The sequence below is a fragment of the Babylonia areolata genome, chromosome 25 (assembly GCF_041734735.1).
Source record: "Babylonia areolata isolate BAREFJ2019XMU chromosome 25, ASM4173473v1, whole genome shotgun sequence".
Lineage (NCBI taxonomy): Eukaryota > Metazoa > Mollusca > Gastropoda > Neogastropoda > Buccinidae > Babylonia > Babylonia areolata.
Genome location: NC_134900.1, coordinates 8,203,329 through 8,223,470, shown reverse-complemented (window position 1 = coordinate 8,223,470; position 20,142 = coordinate 8,203,329). Strand labels below are relative to the sequence as shown.

The 20,142-nt window shown below is 40.4% G+C and overlaps 2 protein-coding genes across 3 annotated transcripts in view; one reads left to right on the top strand and one right to left on the bottom strand.

Annotated features, from left to right (window-relative positions):
- The window catches only part of LOC143300022 (uncharacterized), a 27,265-nt gene extending 23,944 nt beyond the window's left edge, over nt 1-3,321 (bottom strand). The window contains exons 1-3 of the mRNA XM_076613578.1: nt 2,822-3,321; nt 2,386-2,581; nt 1,063-1,123 (exon numbers count right to left, since the gene is read on the bottom strand). Of these exons, the coding sequence (XP_076469693.1) occupies nt 1,063-1,123; nt 2,386-2,581; nt 2,822-3,321 (757 nt within the window). The remainder of the gene's footprint in view (nt 1-1,062; nt 1,124-2,385; nt 2,582-2,821) is intronic.
- LOC143299956 (uncharacterized) overlaps nt 1-20,142 on the top strand; it is a 38,750-nt gene that overhangs the window by 2,749 nt on the left and 15,859 nt on the right. For both annotated transcript variants that reach the window (XM_076613502.1, XM_076613503.1), the window contains 6 exons: nt 9,575-10,335; nt 12,139-12,342; nt 16,613-16,726; nt 17,680-17,846; nt 18,327-18,413; nt 19,383-19,477. In XM_076613502.1, the coding sequence (XP_076469617.1) occupies nt 10,131-10,335; nt 12,139-12,342; nt 16,613-16,726; nt 17,680-17,846; nt 18,327-18,413; nt 19,383-19,477 (872 nt within the window). In that variant the 5' untranslated portion in view covers nt 9,575-10,130. The remainder of the gene's footprint in view (nt 1-9,574; nt 10,336-12,138; nt 12,343-16,612; nt 16,727-17,679; nt 17,847-18,326; nt 18,414-19,382; nt 19,478-20,142) is intronic.

Genomic DNA, 20,142 nt, shown 5'->3' with positions numbered 1-20,142 from the left:
GAAATCAGAGTGTTGACTGGAAATGATAGTAATGTTGCATACTGTTGGGTACTGCATGTTCTGTATAATTAAGTGTTGTCTAGCTACATACAGTGATATTTTCTGTCTTCATCTGCCCAAGTCTCTAATCATGAGTTTGAATCGCAGTGGCACACATTAGTCTTTATTACAGCCAATCACAGGAACAGTGAGCATGGAGAAGTTCCTTGAATGATGATGATAGAGGTATGGACACTTACATTGAATAAATCAACACTAAGGTAGAACAAGGCACACATTTTGTGTTCTTTCTTTTGTTTAAGACCCAGATCAGATTTTAGGAATCAAACAGCAAAATTGCAAATCTGATGAACATATGAAACTTAGGTCATATGCAAATATGGGGTCACAACTTTCATGTGATACCGGTTCCCATGATGGTTTGGAGCTTTCTGAGATAATAAGTGCTGCGCGGATAATAATGCACATGCTACTATCTGCAAGATGTGTTGGTGAATTTGATCCTATTGTGCAGTTAGATCTATTTCTGTATGATCAGGGCACCCTTCCAGATGGGCTGATATGTCTACATGCCATGACGTCAAGTCAAAAAACTCCAATAGTTGAACACTCCTATATGATGATGTTCATCCTTCGGGTTTGAAGATAACCATGGCTTCAAGAGTTAGATCGAAGATCGTTTGCTGTGGGTCCAGAGGTGAGTGGTGAGGCCAATCCAGGCCCTGAAGGCTTACCCACATGTGGGACACAAGTGAGTGGGTGCTGTCGTGGCAGTGGATGCTGCTTGGGCCAAGTGCACAGCACACTTTCGTTGCGCCACAGTGATGCGCCTGGCTTCAGTTGCATGGGCTCCTGTAGTGATCTTGCTGTGCCAGGCTGGACGGTCCAGAGCAAGTGTCTCCCACGTGTTGATGTTGACGCCCAGGTCTTTGAGGGTGCTGTGAGGCAGTCTTTGTAACATTTCTTCTGTCCTCCACTGACCACTTGCCCTGAAACAGTTCTCCATACAGCAGCTGCTTAGGCAGCCAGCTGTCTGGCATTCTGACCATATGTCCAGCCCACCTGGCTTGGGCTTTCTGCAGGAGTGTTTAGACACTGCAGAAGCCAGCTCGTTCCAGGACTTCTGTGTCAGGGATTTTGTCCTGCCACCTGATGTGGAGCAGTCTAAGGAGGTAGCTCAGGTAGAAGTGGTTGAGCTGTTTGGCATGTCTGCTGTTGACAGTCCAGGTCTCACTGGCATAAAGGAGGATTATAAGGACCTCAGTACAGTTTTCGTTTCAGTTTCAGTAGCTCAAGGAGGCGTCACTGCATTCGGACAAAACCATATACGCTACACCACATCTGCCAAGCAGATGCCTGACCAGCAGCGTAACCCAACGCGCTTAGTCAGGCCTTGAGAAAAAAAAACAAAAACAAAAAAAAACCCAACAAAAAACAACAACCGGGGGAATAAATAATAGATAAGCTTGCATAAATAAATAAATAAATAATTATAATATAGAAAAAGGTAGTAGTTATAATATTAGTAATACTAATAAAATGATAATAATAAAACATAAATAAATAAATAAGACAACAATGGTGATAAATAAGCGAATAAATGTAAAATATGAAGACACACATTCACACATACACCCACACATGCATAACAGAAATGCACCAAACATGCAGTTTCACATATATGAAAGCACAGTCAAATGCATATAAACGTACATGAGCTCCAACACACACACACACACACACACACACACACGCATTACCGTGCACCTCCTCTAGCCCCCTCCTCCACACACTCATTTCTAGTCTAAGTATCGCAGCTTCCACGGCACACACACACACACACACACACACAAACACACACTCACAGAGATGAACACTTACTTGTACAAGCACATATGAAAGCACAGTCAAATACATATAAACGTACATGAGCTCCAACACACACACACACACATTACCTTGCACCTCCTCTACCCCCTCCTCCACACACTCATTTCTAGTCTACGTATCGCAGCTTCCACGGCACACACACACACACACACACAAACACACACTCACAGAGATGAACACTTACTTGTACAAGCACACACACATACGCCCATATCTCCCACCCCCAACCCCACACACGTACATACAAAGATATATATATATATATATATATATATATATATACGTTCCAATATCCTGTTGCTCCCACAGTGTAGGCATGCATACACTCACATACCTCATCCTCTACCCCACCTCCCCCCGCACTCCCACCTCCCATCACACACACACACACACACACACACACACACACACACACACACGTACACATATCTCTCCTACAGTAGACCTTCAGCTTGGTAGTAGAGCTGGGTCCTCTCTGCTCCCAGATGTTCTCACAGAGTCTCCCAAAGCAGTGCTAGCTTTGGTGATCCTGTTGTTGACATCAGTGTCTATGTTCACAGAGCGAGAAAGCTTGTTGCCCAGGTAGGTGAAGTTGTCAACTACATGGAGGTTCTGCCCCTTAACTGTGATGTGCGGCTCCTGGTATGACTTTCCTTGGGCAGGCTGATACATAACATTGGTCTTTTTGGTGCTGATGGTGAGACCAAAGTTGTCACAGGCTTGTGAGAAGCAGTCCATCAAACACTGCATCTTTTGCTCTGTGCTGGCATTGAGTGTGCAGTCATCAGCAAACAAGAAATCTCTGATAAGTCTCTTTCATTTTTGTAACAGCCTGCAGGCACCTAAGGTTGAACAATCTGCCATCAGTCCTGCACCTGACGTGGATTCCTTCTTCTCAAGGCATCTGTCAGCATGGCAGAGAATACCATACTGAGAGCTGGGTAAGAATGCAGCCTTGTTGATGCCATTTGTCACTGGGAAGGCCTCTGATTCATCTCCGTCATCCACAACTTTCACCATCATGTTGTCATGGAACTGCCAGACAATTGTGATGAACTTGCTGGCACAGCCAAACTTCTCCATTGTCTGCCATAGGCCTTCTCTGCTGACCGTATTGAAAGCCTTGGTCAGATCAACAAAGGTCATGAAGAGGTTACTGTACTGCTTCTGGCTTTTTTCCTGGAGTTGGCACGCAGCAAAAATGATGTCCATGGTCCCACGTTCAGCATGGAAGCTGCACTGGCTTTCTTGGAGGAGACCTTGTTCAAGATGTTGGAGAAGGCAGTTGAGCAGGACATGGGGCAGAATGTTCCCAGCAATGGACAAGAGGGAGATGCCTCGGTCGCAAGACTGGTGGTTGCCCTTCCTCTTGTAGATGTGGACTATGCTGGCATCTTTCAGCTGTTGTGGGATCTGTTCCTCGTTCCACATGGACTGGAAGAGTTCAGTCAGCTTTACTTCATGGCAGAGCCTCCTGCTTTGTATACCTCAGCAGGGATTGCATCGGATCCTGGCGCTTTGCCACTGGAGTGTTGCTTAACTACCTTCCTGACTTCATCTTCTGAGGGGATGGTGTCGAGGTCCTCGCTGATCTCTACATGGGGCAGGCGAGCAATGGCCTCGTCGCTGATGTCGGTAGGACGGTTGAGGACATTGTTGAAGTGCTCAGCCCATCGCTCCAGAATCTGCTTCTCTCTGTGAACAGCTGCGTCCCATCTGCGTTGAGGATGGGTGAGGAGCCGCGGAGGACTGGGGTCCGTATACAGCCTTAAGCACATCATAGAAGCGCTTTGTGTTGTCAGTGGCTGTCTGCGTAGCCCTGGATTTCATCCGCCGCCTTCTTGTTGAACCAGTTGTCCTGCATCTCTCGAAGTTTCTTCTGCACCCTTCTTCTTGCGTTAGCAAAGGCATCTTCCTTGGCTTGTGACGTGTATGGGGTCGTTCAGATGCGCTCTGAACACTGAGTCAGTTGATGTTTCTCTGTCAGCAATGCGCCTGTATTTATTCATCATTCTCATCGAATCATCGGGTTGCTGGTCCGAGATGTTCCAAGGCGGTAGTGTAGACAGCGTCTCTGAAGGCCATCCACTGTTCCTCAATGCTGGTCTTCTAGCTTCTCCTTTTTCCATTTGAGTATCCACAATCATCAGTTTCCTGTGGAACTGAATGCCTGGCAGTTATCCTTCAAGGTCGTCGGCAAATTCTTCAGCAACCTTGCTTTCCAGCTTGCATGGAGACATTCAACCACTTTGCAGTCTTCTGTTAAAACTGCAAAGAGGCTGAACACTGGTAGCCAATGTAATAACTGATACCATAATTACGATAATATAATGTTCGCCGTTCTTGCCAGTTTGTCAGTTTTGTTTGTCTGTTTTTGGATTCCTTTGATGATTTTTCTGAAAAATACGAAGGGGTAAATTGAGTTTGAAAGATAATTAAGATATGTAAACCGTTTGTCGGCACGTGGTGAATAAAAAATATTTCGAAAAACATCGAAAAGAAGTCAATTTTATCCATGAATGAAGAGCACAAAATAAGGGAAAACGAAACAAGCTGCGCCCCGATTGGCTGGTAATTCCCGCTGCGCGTACGAATGTCATCTGCTCTGACTGAATAATCTGTTAAGTTGTTTCTGCCGGTCGCCGATCGCTTTGTCAGTTTTTCTTACATTATTTCAGTGAGATTCTATATACGGTGAGTTAAAAGTATAGACACACAGATCTATCTATTGTGTATTTTTAACGTAATTCCAACAATGAGGAACTATACGAACCGGAATAGTGGAATGCATCCAGGCCTTTTTCTATCAAAAAAATGAAACAGTACTTAAAAGTCTTGATATTTTAGGAATGAAACCCAAGATAACCCTAGCTCCTTTGTTGATAAAGGCCTGGAATTGCCAGTATTCGACTTTACGAGGGGTGCTTATTAGGTACCTGAACAGAGAACAACTATAGGAGCAGCAGAATCATAGTTTACATCATGCAACAGAATGATCAGTATATACATAGCCTTCATATACAATACATACAAGCTATCAGTCAAATCAGTAAAAATTGAAATATATTCCACTCCAAAGTGCTCAGGAAGGCAATATGTTGAATAACGGTGATGGCGCTCAAACTTGGCCCATTTACAACGTGATTTTTGTGACATCCACTATGACCTTCAGAAGGGAAAGATCTAAAGATTTGTCACATTGCATTGTTTTAAACGTTTCAAAGAATTTAAGTTTGGGAGATTAATGCTTGAAGATGATGACTTGTCAGTCATCCAGTAACAGTTATTACACCAGGCAGATAGTATCTCAGGCTGGGGAACACTTTGCTGTTTGGAACTGGTGGTCTGGTGTGTTGTTTTTTTTCCACCATTTTTGACTCACTTCTGTAAACAAAGTGAGTCTATGTTTTAACCCAGTGTTCGGTTGTCTGTGTCTGTGTGTCCGTGGTAAACTTTAACATTGACATTTTCTCTGCAAATACTTTGTCAGTTGACACCAAATTAGGCATAAAAATAGGAAAAATTCAGTTCTTTCCAGTCATCTTGTTTAAAACAGTATTGCATCTCTGGGATGGGCTAAAAAAAAAAAAAAAAAAAAAAAAAAGAAGCCTAATTATATGCAAACTGCATTTACTGTTATATATATATTTTTTGTATTCTCTAAATTTGGCACTTTGATCTGATATTCTGACCCAACAACAAGAGCAGTCATTATTATCATTTTTTGTTCAAACAGGAACTTCTTTTGCTAAGCATGGAAGTTTTATTTATTTTGCAAACGTTTTGGTGCAGATAGTTAAAAAAGGGAAATTACTCTGTAATTAATGTTAGGGGACTTAATTTGCTTTAAACTGATCTTTCTCATCTTAAACATTACATTTTGAAATTATACTCAATACATAAAAAGCTTGGATTTTTTTTTTTTTTTTTAAGTGTATCACAAGTGAGTCTTGAAGGCCTTGCCTCTCTTGTTTTTCTTTCTTTTTAACAGCTTTATACTGCTGTCTTCTAGAGACAGTACATTGCATGTGAATATATGTACATGTATTTATATTTCTGTGCATGAAATTGAAATGAAAAAAAATGAAAAGGCGATGGTGGTGAGTCAACAATGACTAAATTTGTGCACATTCAGTTAGAATTTGTAAGGTTCACAGGCTCAGTGCGCATGCCACACTCAAAAGAGCACAGTGGAAACACTGTCTGGAGGAGGGTATGATGGGTAATGCTTTAGCAAAATATCTTCAGTGGGCTCTGCTGACTGTTTTTGTGTAGCTGCTCATTATTGTGTTCTGACACATTGATGTAGGTTCCTGGTGTCATTGGAGCCAATTCACAATGCTTGAAGTGCTCTTTGATCAAGTTTGTACATTTTTAAGAACAGCTGATCGAGGATCTCTGCCATATTGAAAGGACTGTTGAGAAGCTGGTATCGGCATTTCAAAATTGTTTGCATGCAAATGACATGGTATATAAAACATGTTTTACTTGCAGACACTTTTTCTTGTTTTGTTGACAGTTTGATTTAAAGTCCTCATATTTGTTAAGATCCTCTACCTGTTTATTTATTATTATTTATTTATTTATTTATTTCATTTTGTTTTTTCTCTCAAGGCCTGACTGAGCGCGTTGGGGTTATGCTGCTGGTCAGGCATCTGCTTGGCAGATGTGGTGTAGCGTATATGGATTTGACCGAATGCAGTGACGCCTCCTTGAGCTACTGATACTGATACTGATACTCTAGCTGTTTCTCAAATCAAGTCCTGTCCTTGGATGCTTACAATCACTCTCAGGATCACACACACAATTCCCTGTATGAACATTTTCTAAAGGTGCTCAGCGTCTCACTATTGTTCTATTGCAGTCAAAGTGAATGATGGCATTTTTCCTTCCGTGACTCACACATGTATATGTTTGTGTGTGTATATATATATATATGTATATATATATATATATATACATGTAATATATAATATACATTGTGTGTGTGTCTGAGTTGTACATGGCTGAGAGAGGTAGAACAGTCTGAAGAAAAATTTACAGCAGTTACAAGTTCCCTTTGTTCACCCTTACCACTGCCACTCACCGAAAGGCACACCGGCAGATCTCAGTTCAAGCATGAACAATCCATAGAGTTCCAGGAAAAGGGGCAAGGCTTGCAGGAGGCTTAAATGAACCACTCTGAGTCTGGCAGACCAGAAATACAGGATCGGTAACACTGAAGGAGCAGATCAAAACATCAGGGTCAAGCCATGAATGTTTTTGTTAAAATTCTCCAGTTCATTGATCTAATTCTTAATGCCACACCTGTGACCTTCACCCTATTTTTGATCAGCTTTTAGAGCTTTAACTCTGCCACTGTCTTTTTTAGTTTTCATGTCAAACGGTTCTGAAGAAATAAGCACAATTGCTAACCATTCTTCCCCACATGTGTTGGGACAAAAATTTTCGAGAGAAAAAAGAGAGTTCAGTTTGCATCTGTTGTTGCAAGACACTTAAAAATCAATCCAGCAATCTGAGAGAAAATAATTATCCATTTGTGGGGATACAATGACTAAACACACACAGACACAGACACAGACACACACACTTGGATGTGCATGCACGCACACACATACGCTTAAGCAGGTGCGTGTGAACATCTGCATGCACATTCGCATACATGTGGGTCTCATGTTCATCTTGGTACTACCTGTTGGTGTTTCCAGAGGAGAAAAAAGTCTGACCAGGGTTCAGAGTTTCGGATTTTTGTGTGAAGCATGAAAAGCCATTCACACGTAAATATCATTTCTTGATTGTTGTCAGGCAGAATTCACACCACTTTTTCCTCCTTTTTTCCCCCATTATCTGTGGTTGCGTTGACCTGCATGCAGTTCAGTCATGTTTTTTCTCCCTTAACACAACTAGCTTTACTTCCTCCTCCCAGTTCATGTTTTTGAGGATAGGGATTGACACTGGGGTTTCCATTTTCGATTTAGTGTTTATCTTTTCATCATCGAAAGATTTTTTTTCTTTTAATCAGGAAGTTGAATATAACTTTAGGAAAACAAATCACGCCTTCCATCTCTCTCACTCCTCACCCCCACCCCCACATGCATGCATGCATGCATGCACACACACACACAACCACACATATAGAGAATTAAGAAAATTAGAGACAGATGACATAATTATCGGCAGAGAGACAGCCAGACAATCAATCAGACAGAAAATGCATACACAGCTAGAACCATTTACACCCTTTCAGAGAAAAAGAGGGTCAGTGCCATGACCTCTTCTGTCATTGTGAGTGCATCCTGGCTCACACGCCAGGCAGCATAACCGTGTACACTTGTCACTGACATTGGCCACAAGAAAAAGAAACAGAGGGGGAAAAAAAAAACCCAACAAAACACACATACATATTTATGACGTATAAAAGAACTGAGAAAGTGAGAGAGATAATAAAAGCAACAAAGATTTATTTGTTAGGCCTCCAGCTCATAAAAAAGAAGTGAGTCTGGAAAAAAAAATGAAATGAGAGAGAGAGAGCAGAGAGAGTACAACTTGATGAATTGTGACGCATTTTGTCCTGATGTGGTCTGGCTGAGTTTGGTTCATTTATTTTATGAATAGGCCTACTGCTGTTATAATGTGATGTCTGTCTCACTACTCCCTCTTTTTTTCCTTAAGGAAAAGACATACATTGGTTGGTTGTTTTCTTCATCCATGTATAATCCAGGCCCGCCCATTCACTCCTTCCACTTCACCACTTGTATCCGGTTTTGTCTTGTCCATGTGTTTGTCTTTCTGTCTGTCTGTCTGTCTCGTGGACTTGGGTTTTGTTGATCATCAGCTGTGGACTTGGATAAACATACGAAAATAAATTAATAAATAAACAAATGAGAAGTAGATAAATGAATGTATAATTGATAATAGATAATGAAATAAGTAAGTAAATGAAAACAAATGAGCAATGGATAAATGAATACATCATAAATGAATAAAATAAACAAGCAAACGAGTATGCTTCAAAATAATGTTTATCCTGGAATGAGATTATTATTTACAAATGATTTTTTAAATAAATTTATGTGTTGTAGGAGTTGAGGGGGGTGGGAAGGGGGTGTGGGCCTACAGGGGATATGGAAGGAGTTGGGGGTGGGTATATGGCTGCTGTAGGGTGGGGAGGAGGTGGGGTATAGGATAGTTGTGGTGTGGATTGAGAAGAAAGATGGTGGAACTGGTGAGGGGAAGGATGTAATTGAGGGGAAAAGGGGTTATACTGTAGCATTGTGCAAACAGATTATGGCAGCAGCTGAGCAAAACAGATGTGATGAGAATTTGGGGAGTGGGGGTATGGCATTTGCAAACATTGTTTTCATAGTTTTGAATATATTCTGATATTGAACACAAATGATTTTGCTGAAAGTAGGAGGAGTGAGACTTGTATTGATAGACTGTGTGTGCAAAATTTGTGACTCTGTGTGTGTGTGTGTTTGTGTGTGTGTGTGAATGTTTGTGCACACATGAATGCATATAGGTGTGTGTGTGTGTATGTGTGTGTGTGACACAAAGCAACTTATTATGTATGACTATGTGACATGCAGTGATGCATAGATTTTGTATTTTAAGCTAAATAGAAATGTTCAGAATAGTGAAACAAAATGTGCAGCATCAAACGGACTATTTGTTTTTCATGCAGGTTGAGCAGCTGGTGAATCAAGCTGACATCCTCAAGCCACTGCTAGCTGTGACAACTGCTGTAGACTGCCAATGTTATCAGTGCCACTGCCGTAATTTAATTCACAGTTACCTTGGTTCATCCCTGAATAAGGAAAAAAGAAAGGAAAATAATATGAAGTTCATAGCACATTATTTCTGTCTGTGAGTGCAGTTGAAAAGAGCAGTCACCATTGAGCATATGATTTGCTTCAGTTGATATGTTAAGCAGCTGCTAATGTCTGAGAAGCTGGAAATCAGTGACTTGCTGGGTTGTGGATTTTTATTTCATCTCACCATTGACAAGTTAAGGATCCAACAGTCTGTGTGTAAACTAATCTGGGTTTAAAAGTGAAGTGGCCCAGGCTGAGTGTGTGTAAAGGTACATATGTACCTTTGCTTTGAACAGTCGTCAGAGGTTAGGGAATACAGTGGAACACTACTGGCGTTGGAATGGTTGACTATAACGTGTGGTGCACACTGGCCAGATCTTATGCTGGATTGCCATAGACTGAAGTTGGAGATGACTGATCCGGCCCATGATAATGTCAGCGTGTGTGACATTGTCATCCCTGGTGGTGATACCATCATTTGTGGTGGCAATGGTTACAACATTTCGGGTGACGTTCATCGTGGTGATGATAGGGCTGGTGACCTTGACCTCAACAGCAACAGCAGCAGGCTCAGACAATGGTCTTGCTGACAGGGATGAAGGGGTGTGCTGGACACGTTTTCTCAGCTCAGGTGGGTGTTCACTGCTTGCTGCTGCATGCCCTTGTCTCTTGACACTCATTCTGGCCCTGGTCTTCTCGCTCTCTGACATGTTTTTCATTCTTTATATTGGTGTATGCAGTATTGATTTTTTTTCTTGCATGTGTGCTGTTTGGTTAATTTCTCCTTTGTAATGTGTAAATTTTATGGTGCTTAGATCAAAAGATTTTGTTATTGAATGTGAAGTGTAAATTGCTGACATTCTGATTGTATAAATTCATGAGAGAAATTTTTTAAACAACCCATTGCATTTTTTCAAGGTGGTGTCACTGTTACTATTGACAGTACAAGCAGTATCATTATTGTTGTTATGATGGTGATGATATTTGTCACAGTCTGTGTAATTCAAATATTCATGTATAGTTCTGAAGAGCGCACAAGTGCTTTATGATAGTGGAGGCATTTAGATGCTTGTTTCTTTTGTTAAACATGTATAACATGTTATATAGCGTGTACATTAGTTACACACCAATTTATTTTTCAATCACTTGTCAGTTTAAAAAAAAACATCCTCCTGGCTTCTCATATAAACATTAAGAGGAAGGCAACATCCAGTCTAGCTTCACAAGCACATTACCATGAGTAAAGTAATAGTCAGTATAAGCAAAGACTAGTATTGGGGCATGTATTAATTGATGGTTTTAACATCTGAGGCTGAAGACTCAAGACCATTTGATGGCTTCAAATAGAAGAAATTGGTATATGCAAAGAGTATTAAAATGCATTCAATCATCAGCCACTCCATACCAAAATATCACAGAAAACAATGTGGTTTGCCACATGCTCTCTTCCCCCCAAATCAGCACCACCACACACACACACACACACACACGCACGCACGCACGCACGCACATGCGCACGCACATGATATATACACAATGGACAAAAAAAAAAATCCCTGCACAATCAACTCCCACTTTACAAAAACCAGTTTACTGCTGTCAGGGTCTTAAAACATTTGATTTCATTGGAGGCAGGTATTCTGTGTTTACTCAACACAAATTTCAGATTATGTACATGCATAATGTATATCATTGTTTTTATCATTGTTTTTGGTGTTGTTAATACTGTTCTTACTAATGCTGTATAATGTTTGAAACAGTATAGAACTTTTTGACTCACTTGTGTAAACAAAGTGAGTATGTTTTAACCCGGTGTTCGGTTGTCTCTGTGTGTGTGTGTCTGTGTGTGTGTGTGTGTGTGTGTGTGTGTGTGTGTGTATCTGTGTGTGTGTGTGTCTATGTGTCCGTGGTAAACTTTAACATTGACATTTTCTCTGCAAATACTTTATCAGTTGACACCAAATTAGGCATAAAAATAGGAAAAATTCAGTTCTTTCCATTCATCTTGTTTGAAACAATATTGCACCTCTAGGATGGGCACAAAAAAAATAAAAAATGAAGCCTAATTATATGCAAACTGCATTTACTGTTATATTTATATTTTTTGTATTCTCTAAACTTGGCACTTTGATCTGACATTCTGACCCAACAACAAGAGCAGTCATTATTATCATTTTTTGTTCAAACAGGAACTTCTTTTGCTAAGCATGGAAGTTTTATTTATTTTGCAAACGTTTTGGTGCAGATAGTAAAAAAGGGAAATTACTTTGTAATTAATGCTAGGGGACTTAATTTGCTTTAAACTGATCTTTCTCATCTTAAACATTACATTTTGAAATTATACTCAATATACAAAAAGCTTGGATATTTTATTTAAGTGTATCACAAGTGAGTCTTGAAGGCCTTGCCTTTCTTGTTCTTCATGTGTGTACAGCCAATGGGAGTGCGGACTTTGGTGGAGATGAAGTGGTGGGTGTGGCAGCTCTCCTGGAACTGAGGAGACCACAAGGACAGGGATGTGGTGCTGTGTCGGCCATGGAGCTGCAGACAGTGGCCGCTCTCATGTGGGCTGTCAACCGACTCAATGGCCACACTCCAAACACTGAACTGGGGACGTATATTCCGGGACTGCGTCTGGGTGAGACCTTGCTTTTGTGGCTTTGACAGAAACTAACAATAACTGTGTTGCTGGGCTCTGATCCATGGAAAAAAATAAGCTTTGATGGAAATACTCTGTAAATAGTGATATTGATTTTATGGAACTGAAATTTGATCTGCTTTTAACTCTATGTTGTGCGATTTATTTTGCCCTGATGTGGTTCTGTGTGGCTGGTTTGACTGTAATAAAGATAAGAATTATGTGCAGCCGTAACCTACTCAGCACTGCTACAATTCAAATACAGGATCTTTACTGCACAAACTTTAGCATCAAAGTCTGATGTGCTAATGATGAAGCTGTCATAGCAGTGAACACTGTCTTGCTTTCAGAATTAGGTCATATCAGGTTTGACCCTTGCAGAACTAACTGCATTGGAAAAAAAAACTAGCACTACAGTTATAAATACACATTTTTCCCCAAAATGTTATGGCTTCATCTTGCATGAGGAGAAATTTACCCCCAACCCCTTAGAGAAATGTATATGGTTTGTCACCAAAACCTCTATACTGTTGCACCTGCATTCCAAATGATGATTTTGAATTGCAGGCTGCAGAGCATGTAACTGTCCCTCTGAATGTGGTGTCGTTCTGGTGTTGTGAGTGTTGTGTCAGACGCACTGTTTCTCATACCTCCCCATGCTGGTTATCCACATCAGTCAGCTTCAGGTTACTGAGGTGGTAGCTGCCTGTTGCAGTCACAAATAGCAGTGGGTTATATTATAGCACAGTCAGTTACTGTGGGCTCATTTGTGGCCAGCAAAACCGATACACAGATATGCAGACTACATATGAACACTGCAGGGGCTAAGGAATGTGTATTCTATGAAATACCTGAATCACTGAATATAGAAACAAGAAAAATGTATTAAAAAAATTGAAACTGATTTGTCATTTGTGTCCATGGGGTTAAAATATCTCAGTTATGACATGTATGTCTTTTTATGGAGGTAGTTGTATATCATAATCCTGCTTAATTTGTTTCACTACAGCTGTGCAAGCTTCATGTTGTAGTCGAATTTCTGAAAGTGTGTGGTGTTCATTCTGATTCATTTACTAGTTATTCCTATGTCCCTAAAGGGGTAAAAGGATTGAATGAAAGTTCAGGAGAGTTTGTATGCATGTGCGCAGGCATGCATGTGTGTTGGTGTGCACTAGCTTATGTGTGAATGTGTGTGTGTGTGAGCATGGAAGTGCATATGCATATTTTCACTTTAAGTGGTATCAGATGTGCGTGTATGTATGGATTGTATGCTTATGGTTATGTGAATTTAATAAGGCATCGAACAAAGGCTTGATGCAAGATATAGGCCTAAAGGAAACAACATTCTTCTGCTGTGTATTTCCATTGCCCCAGAAACGACCCCAACCCCAACCCCTGCCTTCCCCCTCCCTGTCTCTAACTTCCCCTCTCTCCCACTTCTCTCTGAAGTCTGTGTCTCTGTCTTTCATTCTCTTTTTTTGCCTCTATCTGCCTGTCTGTCTCTGTCTCTTTCTCTTTTCCTGGGCAGGGTCAAATCTGTCTTGGATGAAGGAAGTCGGCCTTTAAAAAAAATATTAACATTTAGATAGTTTCTCTCAAGCAGTCATTTGGTTTGGTTTTTTCCTGTAATTTGCTTCAGGCTATTATACAGATCCCTTAGAAGCAGTACTTGTCTTGCATATTTCTCCTTTGATTTAATGCTCTTTGTGTGCTTGAAATCAGAAATTACAATTGGGATTTACTGGGGTGGGAGTTGTTTCATGAATAAAGAGGGATCATTCTCACTTGATAAATGCTTTTTTCATATATGATAATTATGGTCTGAGATCATAAGAAAAAGATTAATATGTTGAGAAATGCCCAGTTGGTTTTTCAAAATGCTTCCTATATAACTAAACATTGTATAGCTTCATGTCCCTTTGGACCTGAATGCACCCCACCGTTAGTAACACTCAGTCTTTGAAATACATCCTTGTTTACTTCACTTTCTGTATATAATGGGATTATCCATGTTGCTTTGATTTGCGATAAAGACACTCTGCATTCCTCGGAATTTTGTTTTATTTGGTTGATTTTGTTGCTTTTTTGTTCATGAAGTCATTTAATGATTTATGCATTTCTGAATAAGTTTGTATATATACCACAACAGAGAGCCACAGAATTTCATGTTAAAATGAGGTATCTTTTTACTGTACAACACTAGCGATTTCACAAATTGATCTCATCCATGTTTTGGGCAAAGACAAGGCTGTGTGCAGGATTTTATTATCTTAAAAGAAAGCTGTGTTTTCTTTTATGTTTCATTAATAATGACAATGATAATTATGGAAAATATACAAACATTCAAGTAGTCTGGAGTGTGAAATAAGTAAGATTTCCTGAAATTGTCTGTGGAGATATTCTGATGTAACAAGGAAGAAACATGTCTAAAGCTTAGAATGACTCACAGAGAGAGAGAAAGAGAGAGAGTGAATGCATGCGTTTACATTCCTGTGTGTATATGTTCAGAGGTGGGTGAGGGGCATGCTATATGGATCAGATGTGGAAACCAGGAGGAAAGATTGAATGCATGAAAAGAATAATCAGGGTATTGCTGCAAATAACAACAAATGCTTATTGTGCATGTCACCCTTTTCCTTATTGATCCAAACTACTTCCTCAATGTGTGTGTGTCTGTGTGCGTGTCTGTGTGTGTGTGTGTGTGTGTGTGTCTGTGTGTGCATGATGTAAATCTGTTGTCATGATGTGATGAGTCTCATTTGAGGAGATTAAACTTCAGTCATGTCAAGCACATAATGAACCCTGTTTGCTGTTACTGATGGTTACATGGGCTGACATGGACTCATTTCCTACAACACTGACCCAGTTCTGTTAAAGCAGTTTTGAAAAGTCATTTTGGAAAGGACAGTTTTCTTTCCTGCTCATGTTTGTCTCCATTGACATTGTTCTGTTGTTAGCTGCAGAAAAAAAACTATTTGTCTGAATGTTGTCTATTGATAGGGTAGCTGCAAAAAAACTATTTGTCTGAATGTTGTCTATTGATAGGATAGCTGCAAAAAAACCTGCTTGACTGAATGTTATCTATTGATAGGAATTAGGATAGCTGCAAAAAACCTGTTTGTCTGAACGTTGTCTATTGATAGCTGCAAAAAACCTATTTGTCTGAATGTTGTCTATTGATAGGGTAGCTGCAAAAAACCTGTTTGTCTGAATGTTGTCTATTGACAGGGTAGCTGCAAAAAACCTATTTGTCTGAATATTGTCTATTGATAGGATAGCTGCAAAAAAAACCTGTTTGACTGAATGTTGTCTATTGATAGGGTAGTTGCAAAAAACCTGTTTGTCTGAACGTTGTCTATTGATAGGGTAGTTGCAAAAAACCTGTTTGACTGAATGTTGTCTATTGATAGGGTAGTTGCAAAAAACCTGTTTGACTGAATGTTGTCTATTGATAGGATTGCTGCAAAAAAACCTGTTTGTCTGAACGTTGTCTATATTGATTGGGTAGCTGCAAAAAACCTGTTTGTCTGAATGTTGTCTATATTGATTGGGTAGCTGCAAAAAACCTGTTTGTCTGAATGTTGTCTATATTGATAGGGTAGCTGCAAAAAACCTGTTTGTCTGAACGTTGTCTATATTGATTGGGTAGCTGCAAAAAACCTGTTTGTCTGAATGTTGTCTATTGATAGGGTAGCTGCAAAAAACCTGTTTGTCTGAACGTTGTCTATTGATTGGGTAGCTGCAAAAAACCTGTTTGTCTGAATGTTGTCTATTGATAGGGTATATCATAGGGGACCTTAAAATGGAAGAGCCAGTAGAAGACACAGAAACATGCAAATATACACAGTCAGTTTTGTATTGCCTTTCATCTCACAGCTTTCAAGGAATGGTTATCCAGATCGCTAATTGTAGGTGTAGACATGAAATTAATTCACTACACCCACATCTTTTCAAATCACTCTCACACACGCATGCACTACCACAATTCTTTGCATATTGATTACTCACAAGATTACAAAAGTGGTAATTTACCCAGTGAAACAAACTTATAGTGGTGTGACTCCTCAACACTTGACATTAGAAATCTTCTGTGTCTGATGTTATTCTGTGTTGTTTGCTGAGCAGAACTGTGTGTGTATGATGACTGCACTCAAGACATGTTCTGTGTCTGATGTTATTCTGTGTTTGTTTAGCATAGCTGTATGTGTATGACGACTCCAGTCAAGACATGTTCTGTGTCTGATGTTAATCTGTGTTGTTTGTTGAGCAGAGCTGCGTGTGTATGACGACTGCAGTCAGGACATGTTGGCCGCCCGTCACATGGGTCAGCTGTTGTCATCTCATCCTGACTTCAATTGTACTCCCGCCACTCCACCTCTGGCAGGTGTGTGTGTGTGTGTGTGTGTGTACGTGCGTGCGTGCGTGCATGCATGCATGTGTCTGACTCAGATAGAAAGTGCATGTGTGTGTGTGTGTGTGTGTGAGAGAGAGAGAGACTCAGATAGAAAGTGCATGTATGTGTGTGTGTTTGTGTGTGTGTGTGTGAGACTCAGATAGAAAGTGCATATATGTGTGTGTGTGCGTGAGAGAGAGAGAGACTCAGAAAGTGCATGTATGTGTGTGTGTGTTTGTGTGTGTGTGTGTGAGACTCAGATAGAAAGTGCATGTGTGTGTGTGTGACTCTGATAGAAAGTGCATGCATGTATGTGTGTGTGTGTGTGTGACTCAGATAGAAAGCGCATGTATGAATATTTGACTCGGGATAGAAAGTGCGTACGTGTGTGTGTGTGTGCGTGTGCGTGCGTGCACTCGCACACGCGACTGAGAGAAAGTGCATGTGTGTGTGTGTGTGTGTGTGTGAATAGTATGCAGAGTTTAGTGTGTGTATATATATATCATTATATGTATATATTTTTTGATAGATAAAAGGTCTGTATCAGTGTGTTTTAGTGTACATGGTGTGTGCTTCTAGAATGATCAGTGTTTGTGTTTATAAGTTGATGCACATGGATTCATGCATTAGCCTCTCTCTCTCTCTCTCTGTGTCTCTCTAGGGCTGAGTGGAAAAAGCATACTAATTGCTTATTTCCCAGGTAAAATAAAATAAAATTTTATTTTGTTTCGTTTCGTTTCTCTCTATCTCCCTTTCACTCTGTCTCTTTTTCTCTCTGTGTATATGTGTATATTATTTACATGTGTATCAGAAGTCTGCATCCCACAAATTACTACATTTCTTCATGTACATAAATGGTTAGAAACAAGTCAGGTAACAGTTTCTATGTTTGAAATTTTTTTTTCCACAATAATTACCCTGATCATAATTGTCCCTTTGGGTAGGTATCCTTGGAACAACAACCAGCCACACAACCAGTTTTGTGGCCAGGCTGCTTGCCACGACACAGATTCCTCATTTTGGGACCTCGGCCACTGTGTCTACCCTTAGCGACAAAGTTACCTTCCCCACCTTCTTCAGAACGGTGCCTTCTGATCTGACACAGAGCAAGGTACGCTCTTTCATGTCCTGTCTGATCAGTTTATCTAAACTCGACTGACGGAGGGTAAGAGAGAAGACGACAAATGTGTTAATGCACTATTTATGTCTAAATATACGAGTGTGTGTGTTTGCTGACATAGAGCCTTTTAACCCAAGTGACTGACTCTGTGTGTGTGTTTGTGTGTGTGTGTGTGTGTGTGAATGGATGAAAGTGTGTGTGTGTGTGTGTGTGTGTGTTATGCATAATTCATGCATTCATGTAAGTTGCATGGTTCTCTGTATATGTGTGCATGTGTGTGTGTGTGTGTTGGGAATGAATGAATGACATGGACACTTATATGTTTGTATGTGCATGTATGCTTGTGTAATGCATGCACACATACATATCTTATGTGTCCAGGTGTTAAGCAGTTTTGTTTCATGACAACATTCATACGACAACAGTATGCTTATATTGTTATAATCAGAACTTGTATTGATTGTACGGAAGGTTCTGCTGGATCTGGTTCAGCAGCTGAAGTGGACTTACGTTGTCGGGATTTACACCAGTGACAACTATGGTACCAAGGGGTTTCAGGTCAGTCTGTCCACCATCTGTCTGCAATTTTTTGTCTGTCTTTCTGTCTGGTTATCTGTGTTTTTGTCTCTGCCTTTTATAATTCATTGTTTTCTGTTGCATGGGTTTCCATCACATTGAAAATGGCTAATAGTAATACTGTATTCAGCTATTTTAGGACACCTGTAAGCAGAGATGCCAGCTGTTATGATTTCGCCATATTTTGTTACACTTGATTGCAGTATGTTCCGAAGTTACGTCAATGTCAGAATTGTTCAGACAAGTTCATCTTTGGTTATATAGCATGGTCACATGCTTTCCTGCTGTAACATTACCCAGACGCTCGAAACCTATCGATGATGAGGCCAGGGCAGTCACCACAAACCTTTGTCTCTTGTGATGATGACCAGCTAATCGCATGTGTGTTTACATCGAAATGGCATTGAGTGAACCAATCAGCTTAATGGTAGCAGTTACACTGTGTTGCAGGTAGGTTTTTGATTGATATGGATACTTCTATAACGCCTATCCTTGGTCGGAGACCAAGCTCTAAGCGCTTCACAAACATGGGGTCATTTGCAGAACAGGCTGCCTACCTGGGTAGATCGACTGATGGCTGCCATTGGGCACTCATCATTCATTTCCTGTGTCATTCAATCAGATTTCAGGCACGCACACATACACACTCAGACAAACATGTAACATTTAGCATTTTATGTATATGACCGTTTTGTTTATTTACCCCACCATGTAGGCAGCCATACTCCGTTTTCGAGCCCAAGTGTTTTGTATGCCTTGTAGATAAAATGTACATTTGCTGATGTGGCTCGGAGTCCGAGTGTTCCTATCAAATTCAAAATGTTCCTACCAAATTTCCTGATTATTCCTACAAAGACTTGACAGGGGTTGGCATCTTGAAGTTTCATTCTTACTGAGTGGTCACAGTTTAAAATTGAACCTGAAAGATATCTTTTGACTTTTTCCCCACAGGAGTTCAAAAGACTTGCGACCCAGGCTGGAGTGTGTGTGTTCAAGGAGAAAGCCTTCTGGCATTCTGACCAGAATGTGGAAGACAGCATGGAGAGGTGGGCTTTCCTAGAGACAAACTAGGAGGCTTGAAATATAACTTTATTATTTTGGTTTTTTAGAGATAAACTGGGAAGCTAAAAATACAGCTTGGGTTATTCCCAGAGACAAACTGGGAAGCTAAAGATACAACTTGAGGTTTTCCTAGAGACAAACTAGGAGGCTTGAAATATAACTTTATTATTTTGTTTTTTGAGAGATAAACTGGGAAGCTAAAAATACAACTTGGGTTATTCCCAGAGACAAACTGGGAAGCTAAAGATACAACTTGAGGTTTTCCAAGAGACAAACTGGGAGGCTAAAACATAATTGTGGCTTTTCCCATGAACTGATGAGTTACAGTAGTTTTCCTGAGCCATCAACTCTACGTGTCTTTTCAGCCAGCTCTGACTACGGAAAGAAAGTGAAAGAAAATGGTGAAAAGAACTATCTTGATATGGAAGAAGACTACAGTCTCGATCAAAATAGGGACATGGCAAGCTTTCTGGTGGTGCTCAGATTTTCTCTTGATTGCCCACTGCAGAAAAAGTCAGATGTATGCAGGAAGCAGCTGCAACCATGGATTGTAAGCAACATGGAAAACTGGTCTGTTTGGCTTATCAAGGAAGCTGCAAGAAGTCATTAGTCATTTGGATGAGATGATAAACCATGGTCATGTGTGTAG